The sequence below is a fragment of the Populus trichocarpa genome, chromosome 4 (assembly GCF_000002775.5).
Source record: "Populus trichocarpa isolate Nisqually-1 chromosome 4, P.trichocarpa_v4.1, whole genome shotgun sequence".
In the NCBI taxonomy this organism is placed as follows: domain Eukaryota; kingdom Viridiplantae; phylum Streptophyta; class Magnoliopsida; order Malpighiales; family Salicaceae; genus Populus; species Populus trichocarpa.
Genome location: NC_037288.2, coordinates 10,043,753 through 10,051,895, shown reverse-complemented (window position 1 = coordinate 10,051,895; position 8,143 = coordinate 10,043,753). Strand labels below are relative to the sequence as shown.

Below are 8,143 nucleotides of genomic sequence, written 5' to 3'. Positions count from 1 at the left end.
CTCAATGATTTTTTCTTCGTCTTCAATTTTGTTGGAATGTATTAAGGTCTCCTCCTGTAACGATCCAAAAAAAACATATATGCAATGATTTATGATTAAATGCCATGCATGCATTCGTACCTGGTTTTGAAACATAGGCCCCATCATCTTCTTCGAGTTCATGAGATTCCCTCTTAACATGAGCTTGCTTTTGAAGTCGTATGCTGGATTCCTCTCTCGTGTTGCCTCCGATCATATTCTTGGAGAAGAAATCTCTGACTTTCTTCAAATAGTCCTTTTTCCAAAATGTATGACTTGTCATTGCCTCTTTGTCATGCTTTTGTCAAATGTTTTAGCTTGGTTTTTAAAATCTATAGGCTTTTATAGAGAGAAGAAATTCGTTCAGCCGATGCTAAACTTTTTAAATGAGATAACACAAGACATGCACTGTTGGGATTCATGCAAAAATGACTGTTGTGAGATCAATGCAAAAGAGAAAGAAGTCAATGGCCAAACTTTGCTTTATTGATTTAGGAGCCTACATCAAGCATAATATCTTTTTACAGAGTCAGAATTCACAGGTCGAGCTAGGTCTTCTCCATCCATTCTAGCCAACTTCAGTGCTCCTCCTGAGAATGCCTTCTTTACTATGTAAGGACCTTTGTAATTCGGTGCCCATTTGCTTTGATCGTCTCCAGGTAGTGACAATATTTTCTTCAATACTAGATCCCCTTCTTGAAACAACCGCGGTCTAACCTTCTTATCATATGCCTTGGCCATTCGTTTCTGGTACAGTTGGTGATGACATATTGCAGCCATCCTCTTTTCACTGATCAGGTTCAGTTGCTCATATCTCACTTTGGCCCACTCGGCCTCTTCTAATTCGGAGTCCATCAATACTCTTAACGACGGGATTTCTACTTCCAAAGGCATCACTGCTTCCATACCGTACACCAAAGAATATGGAGTGGTTCCCGTCGAGGTCCTAACTGTAGTGCGGTATGCGTGAAGAGCGAATGACAACATCTCATGCCAATCTCTGTATGTGACTACCATTTTCTGAATAATCTTCTTGATGTTCTTGTTGGCGGCTTCTACTGCGCCATTCATTTTTGGTCGGTATGGTGAGGAATTCGAATGCTTGATTTTCCATTTAGTACACAGCTCCACTATCATTTTGCCATTGAAATTCTGTGCATTATCTGTCACTATCTTTTCCGGAGGACCATATCGACAAATCAAATCCTTTTCTATGAACGTCTTCACTACCTTCTGTGTTACATGGGCATACGAATTAGCTTCCACCCATTTGGTGAAGTAGTCAATAGCCACAAGGATGAATCTATGCCCATTGCTAGCTTTTGGGTTAACCGGACCAATTACATCAATTCCCCACATTGCAAATGGCCAAGGAGATATTAGATTAAACAGAGGAGCTGGTGGCATATTGACCTTGTCACTGTAAACTTGACATTTATGACATTTCCTGACATAGTCGATACAGTCTTTCTCTAGTGTCATCCAAAAATAACCAGCCCTTTGGATTTTCCTTGCTATCATATGCCCGCTAGCATGGGTTGAGCAAATCCCCTCATGGACCTCCCGTAATGCCTTTCTAGCATCTTCCTCATTCAAACACCTTAGTAGGGTTACATCAAATGATCTTTTGTACAAAATCTCTCCATCTAGATAGAAGTCTACAGCTAACCTTCTCAAGGTTTTCTTATCCGTTTTGGAAGCTCCCACCGGATATACATGATTTTGCACAAGGTTCTTGATATCATAATACCAAGGTTGTCCGTCCATCTCTCCTTCAACTAAGCAACAGTGAGCTGGGTCGTTTCTAATATCAATGTGTACCGGTTGTACCTTGCACTTGAGATCAATGGTAGTCATAGCAGCTAGCGTGGCCAAAGCATCTGCAAAATGGTTCCCCTCCCTTCCCAGATGGGTGAATCTAATTTCTTCAAATTCCTTTGCTAGTGTGGACAGGTATTCCTGGTACGGCCTCAACTTTTCCTCTTTGGTCTGCCATTCCCCCTTAACCTGACAGATAATCAACATTGAATCTCCGTACACATCTAACTTCTTTATCTTCAGCTCTAATGCCGCTTCTAGACCAAGGATACAAGCTTCATACTCAGCTGTGTTGTTGGTGCACTCGAAATGTAGTTTAACCGAAACTGGATACTGTTTCTTATCAGGAGAGATTATTACCGCACCAGCCCCGTTACCATATACATTCACTGCACCATCAAAAAACATTGTCCACCAATCTGTCTTCTCTTCTTCTTTCTCTATTGACAATATATCTTCATCAGGGAAGTCAAAATCCAAAGGTTCGTAATCTTCAACAGCATTATCGGCCAGATGGTCCGCGATTGCACTTCCTTTTACAGCTTTCCTTGTCATGTATACTATGTCATATTCTGCTAATAGAACTTGCCACCTTGCAATTCGACTTGAGAGAAATGGCTTGTTACAAATGTACCTCAGAGGATCTACTTTTGAAATCAACCAAGTGGTATAGTATAACATGTAATGCCGCAACCTCTTTGCTGCCCACACCAATGCACAACAAAGCCTTTCTATCTCCGTGTATCTAGACTCACATTCAGTGAATTTCTTACTTAAGTAATAAATAGCTCTTTCCTTCCTTCCGGTTTCATCATGCTGACCCAATACACATCCCATAGCTGCTTCAGTCACTGTTAGATACAATACTAGAGGTTTTACCGATACCGGAGGGACCAGTAAAGGTGGATTTTGCAAATAATGCTTGATTTTATTGAATGCCTCCTCACACTCCTCATTCCAGGTTCCGGGATTCTTTTTCCTTAGTAGTCGGAATATTGGTTCACACGTCGTTGTTAACTGAGCTATGAACCGAGCAATGTAGTTTATCCTTCCCAAGAATCCTCTTACTTCCTTCTCCGTCTTAGGGGATGACATAGCTTGGATGGCCCTTACTTTATCTGGATCCACCTCTATACCTCTATCACTTACCACAAATCCTAACAGCTTACCCGATTTAACTCCAAATGAACATTTTACAGGATTGAGCCTTAATTCATACTTCCTCAATCTCTCAAACAACTTCCTCAAAACTTCAACATGATCTTCTCCTCTTTTAGACTTGGCAATCATGTCGTCTACATACACCTCAATTTCCTTGTGCATCATGTCGTGGAACAAAGTCACCATTGCTCTTTGATAGGTTGCTCCTGCATTCTTCAATCCAAATGGCATGACCTTATAGCAGAATGTTCCCCACGGTGTGACAAAAGTTGTTTTCGTCTTATCCTCCGGAGCCATTTTTATCTGGTTGTATCCTGAAAAACCATCCATAAAGGAATATGTGGAACTCCGGGCAGCATTGTCCACTAAAACATCTATGTGTGGTAGAGGAAAATCATCCTTGGGGCTAGCTTTATTCAAATTCCGAAAATCCACGCATACTCTAATCTTCCCCTCCTTCTTAGGTACCACAACAATGTTAGATACCCATTGTGGATATCTAACTACTTCTAGAAAGCCAGCATCCCATTGCTTCTCGAGTTCTGCCTTGACCTTGATCCAGACATCCGGGTGGGCCCTCCTCAGCTTCTGCTTGATTGGCTTACAGCCTTCTTCCAACGGTATCTTGTGTGCTACAATATTTGTATCCAAACCAGGCATATCTTCATAGGACCAAGCAAAGACATCTGAATATTCTTGTAATAGGGTGATCATTTTTATCCTTTGTTCAGAAGTAATTAAGGTACCTATTTTCAACTCTTTCTTGAGCTGATCACTACCCACATTGATGGTTTCGAGTTCCTCTGCAGCAGGTTTCCAAGTTTGTTCCTGTTGTTCTACTAGCCTGGTGAATTTACTAATATTGCTTTCATCCCATTCTTCTTCTTCCATAGCTACCACATGCTCGTTCAAGTTTGGCCATTTATTCTTGATGCTAAATATATGTGATGTTGTAGGAGATCCGCTTTCAGGATTCCTGAAAGCGGGAAGTGTTTGGTGTAAATGCATAAAAAAGAAGGCAATTTATGAAAAGTGCATGATCTCACAATTTATTTAAAGAAAAAGTGGGCTCCATGACAAACATAAAGTCTAACCGACAATTGAGCCTTAATTGTCGACTAGCGAAAATAAATGAAAACCAAACAAAGCAATGACAAAAGCATGTTAAGACAAACAAAATTGGTTTACATTTTGAAAACCACTGGAGCTTCTTGGGTCACCCAATTCTGAAACTTCTCGTCTTGAGCCAACTTGCGCACAAAGGTCTTAGCGGAGACTTCTTCTATGGTGTAGACCGTCAGTTGTGGGAGTGCTTCGTCTCCCTTTCTTGCTACTGTCTTCATGTCATCTCCTTCCACCTTGTTTTCCCCCAAGGTATTTATGCTCATGTTTGACAGCTCTTGATCAAGGCTTTCGGCTTCTTTATCATGTTGCATTATGTATGCAGCTTTTGGGAATGACACGCTAAGGGGAGGGATTTCTATCTTTTCTTCATCAGGCTCTCTTCCTTTAATTCTAGCCATCCTTCTTGCCCTTCTCCGACCAGCAGCCCACCGATAATCCTTTTGGTTAGGTTGGTACCCTAACCCAAATTTTTGAGCAGCACTTTTCATCCTTGCCAGATTAACCCCTTCTGGTATCCTGATAATAAAGTTATACTGAAATGGGATCCCGCGGTTCAAAAAGCATAGACTTGCCATCCTTGCTGCTTCTGAGATCCTTGGCCTTCTTAGCACTGTGTTCTCCGGCACCCAGTCAGTGTTCATAATTTCAAAGGCATGGATATTGTTATCCTTGCAATCATTCGCTTCGATAAAAGGCACAGCTACATTCTTTATCATGGATACTGTTTCCTCAGCCTTGACAGTTACCAACATCCCATTCATGATATACTTCAGGCATTGGTGTAATGAGGAAGCTACTGCCCCCGCTGCATGAATCCAAGGTCTTCCTAACAACAAACTATAGGAAGGGTGGATATCCATAACCTGAAGTGTTACTAGGAACATTTGTGGTCCCACATATAGCTCCACTTCTAAAGTCCCAATTATTGGCCTAGGCGAGCCATCATACGCTCTGGCCATCATAGTACTTGGCTTTATATGGGATTCATCGATCGGCATTTCTTCCAGCATGTGCTTTGGCAACACGTTAAGGGCCGAGCCATTATCAATGAGTACTTTTCCTATGAGGCAATCCTTACACCTAACCGTAATGTATAAGGGCTTGTTATGTCCGGTACCTTCAGCATCAAGCTCATCAGCCGTGAAGTACAGGTAATTAGTTGCATGGATCCTTCCCACTAGATGCTCCATGGTTTTATGTTCAATGTCTTGGGGTACATATGCCTCATTCAATACCTTCTGCAAGGCGTTTCGATGCGGCTCAGAGCTGAGTATCAGGGACATAAGGGAGATCCTAGCTGGAGTCTTCTTTAGTTGATCTACTATGCAATATTCACTATGCTTGATCAACTTCAGGAATTCATTCGACTCCTCTTCTGTTACTGGCTTATTAACTTCTAGTGCTTTGTCAAGATCTACCACTTCTTTACCCTTTTCCTTCCTCAACTCCTCGGAAGTAAAGCAACGACCACTCCTGGTCAGCCCACTTATCTCAGTCTGGAACAAAGGAAGAGGAGCTTGAACGTTGGAGGCATAACCATAATTATAAGGCATGGCATTGTGATTCCCTTTTGTGTAGGACGATTTAACCAAGATTAGCCTTGGGGGACCATTAGCTGTTTGTTGGACCCTGCATACTCCTGTCATCTCCATCTGACCTTCCATCATACTCACCTCACCCCTGTTCTCCATGGGTTCAATTCTCAATTGCCCCATTTTTAACATTTTTGCAATCTTTTCGCAAAACTCGATGCAATCCTCAATATAGTGTCCATCTCTTCCATGGAACTCACAATAACTACCTCCCTCCGAATGGCCTTCCATATTTGCCTCTAGAAATCCTGATCGTACTAACATGTAGTACATCTTTTCCATAGACACCTTCAGCACCTTGCATTGATTTCCAACTTCTATCATGCCTATTCCACTACTACTTGAGGCATGTTTAGGCAACGGGTTTGAATTAACATTGGGCTTGTCTTCAAAGGATACCCATCCTATCTTAATAAGCTCCAGCAATCTTTTCTTGAAAGCGTAACAGGTTTCAATCCCATGCCCAGGATTACCCGCATGGTACTCACAAGTTAACTCGGGCTTGTACCAAATTGGGAATGGTGGTTGTAATGGTAGTATAGGGATAGGAGCTATGTGCCCAATGCTCAAAAGTTTGGCGTACATGTCCTTCAAAGGCATGGGTAGCGGTGGTAGTTGTTCTGAAGGGTATCTCGTATGGGGTCTTTGGTAGTGATTTTGGTAGTTTGATTGGTTATTTGTTCGATTAGGGGAAAAAGATTGGTTAAAGTTTATGCGTGAGAATTGAGAGGTAGGTACTTGTGGATTGTGGGAATCTACTTTCTTGCCCTTATACCCGTCTTCCAGATTGTTAACATCGCCTTCTCTCTTTCTTCCAATAAAGCCCTTCTTTTCCACTGGCATTGCTATTCGCCCAGCTTTAATCCCCTGTTCTATCCTCTCAGCTATGCGTACCGCATCATAGAAATGTTGAGAGGAGCTACCCATTAGGTGCTCATAATAAGGTGCTTTGAAGGTATTGGCAAACAAGCTCACCATTTCCGTTTCTATCAAAGGGGGTTGGACATGCATTGCCTCATCCCTCCATCTTTGCGCATAAGCCCTTACTGACTCCTGGCTCCTTTTCTCCATTGCCATTAGACTTGTTCGATCAGGAGCGATTTCCATGTTAAACTTGTACTGTTTGAGGAAAGCCTCCACCAAGTATCTCCAGCTCTTGATCCTGATGCTGTCTAACCTCATGTACCAGCTTAAAGCGGATCCTGCTAGGCTATCTTGAAAGAAATAGATTAGCATTTTATCATCACGGATTACTTCCGCCATTTTGTTGCAGTAGGATCGAAGGTGAGTGTTTGGGCATTCCAAACCGGTATACTTAATGAACTCTGGTATTCGAAAATCTTTTGGTACCACGATGTTTGGTACCAAACATACTTCGGCTGCTCGCATAGGGTCAAACCAGTCATTACCCTCAACTGCCCTTAATCTTTCTTCCAGAGCAAATAGCTTGTCTTGGTCTATCAAACTGGGAGACCTATTATCCGGGACTCCCTCCGTTGTTAGGTCAACAGTGACTGGAGTATGAGGTGGTAGGATAGGAGTAATAGGCACAAACTGTTGTTCATTGGCCGAGTTTGCCCCCTGGTTTTGAGATGCTTGAGGAATGTGAACTGCTGGCGCTCCTTCAAGCTGTCGTGGTGATGTTCCCTCCCCATTCTTAGCCCTTAGAAGCTGCTCAAGTAAGTCGGTTAGCCGAGAAACTTCATTCTTTACAGACTCCAACTCGGTCTGATAATGTGACTCTAAGTGAGCTCTTTCTTCGTTCTCCATTCTCGCTCAAGACCGGGTGTTGTGGATTTTGGATGTGGGACCTATGTTTCACGGTCTGGGATGCATGAAAAAATGTAAATGAATGTATGATAAAGAAACAATGCATGAATACTCTTAGAAACTTGTTTTTTTTAAAAAAAAAACGATCGATGGCCAACATTCCTCTTGTGTAATGGGCATGGACTCTTTTTGTCACGTTCCTTATCAGGAGTAGTTGTGCTCAAGCTGCTGCTTTGGTAGGCTTATATTTATAAAAGATGGGTCAAAGCCCCTTTTCATTAATATTGGCTAATACATCTCTTGAAGAGAGGGTACAAAATAATAAAAAGAGAAATACATCAATCTTCCTCTTCATCCATATCTCTAGCCACTGGTAGGAAAGCGAGGCCTCGATTCTCAATTTTCTCTAAAAAGGCATCTGTCTCAGCCAAGCTTTGTCGATAACGAAAGATGTCCCTTCCCACCCTTCGAGCATTGGCTCTAATAATTCGTGCGTGAATGGCAGCTTCATCCATTTGCTCATCTACCTTGGCCATCTTCTCTATAAGCAACATGTTATTCCGATTCAAGGTATTGTTGTTGGTGTCGATCTGTTCTTTATGTTTTTCTGAAACTTCCAACCTGTTGGTCAACTGTTTCACCTTTTCTCGTTCTTTGTC

General features: G+C 42.1%; 1 protein-coding gene across 1 annotated transcript; it reads right to left on the bottom strand.

Annotated features, from left to right (window-relative positions):
• Nucleotides 1-522: 522 nt before the first annotated feature.
• Nucleotides 523-6,557, bottom strand: LOC127905218 (uncharacterized). Its single transcript, XM_052452289.1, has 4 exons — nucleotides 5,459-6,557; nucleotides 4,986-5,299; nucleotides 4,231-4,856; nucleotides 523-3,841 (listed from the first exon to the last, which is right to left on the bottom strand). Exons 1-4 carry the CDS (start codon nucleotides 6,555-6,557, stop codon nucleotides 523-525), a joined length of 5,358 nt encoding a protein of 1,785 aa, XP_052308249.1.
• Between the last annotated feature and the right edge of the window lie 1,586 nt (nucleotides 6,558-8,143).

Excerpts from the sequence above, each read along its gene's own strand:
- LOC127905218 (XM_052452289.1), bottom strand. The coding sequence starts at position 6,557 with ATGCCAGTGGAAAAGAAGGGCTTTATTGGAAGAAAGAGAGAAGGCGAT. Across the intron at positions 5,300-5,458 it reads CCTGAAGTTGATCAAGCATA|TGGGAAGGATCCATGCAACT; the intron begins GTGAATATTGCA and ends TGGAGCATCTAG. Across the intron at positions 3,842-4,230 it reads AAGTTGGCTCAAGACGAGAA|GCTAGTAGAACAACAGGAAC; the intron begins GTTTCAGAATTG and ends TAAATTCACCAG.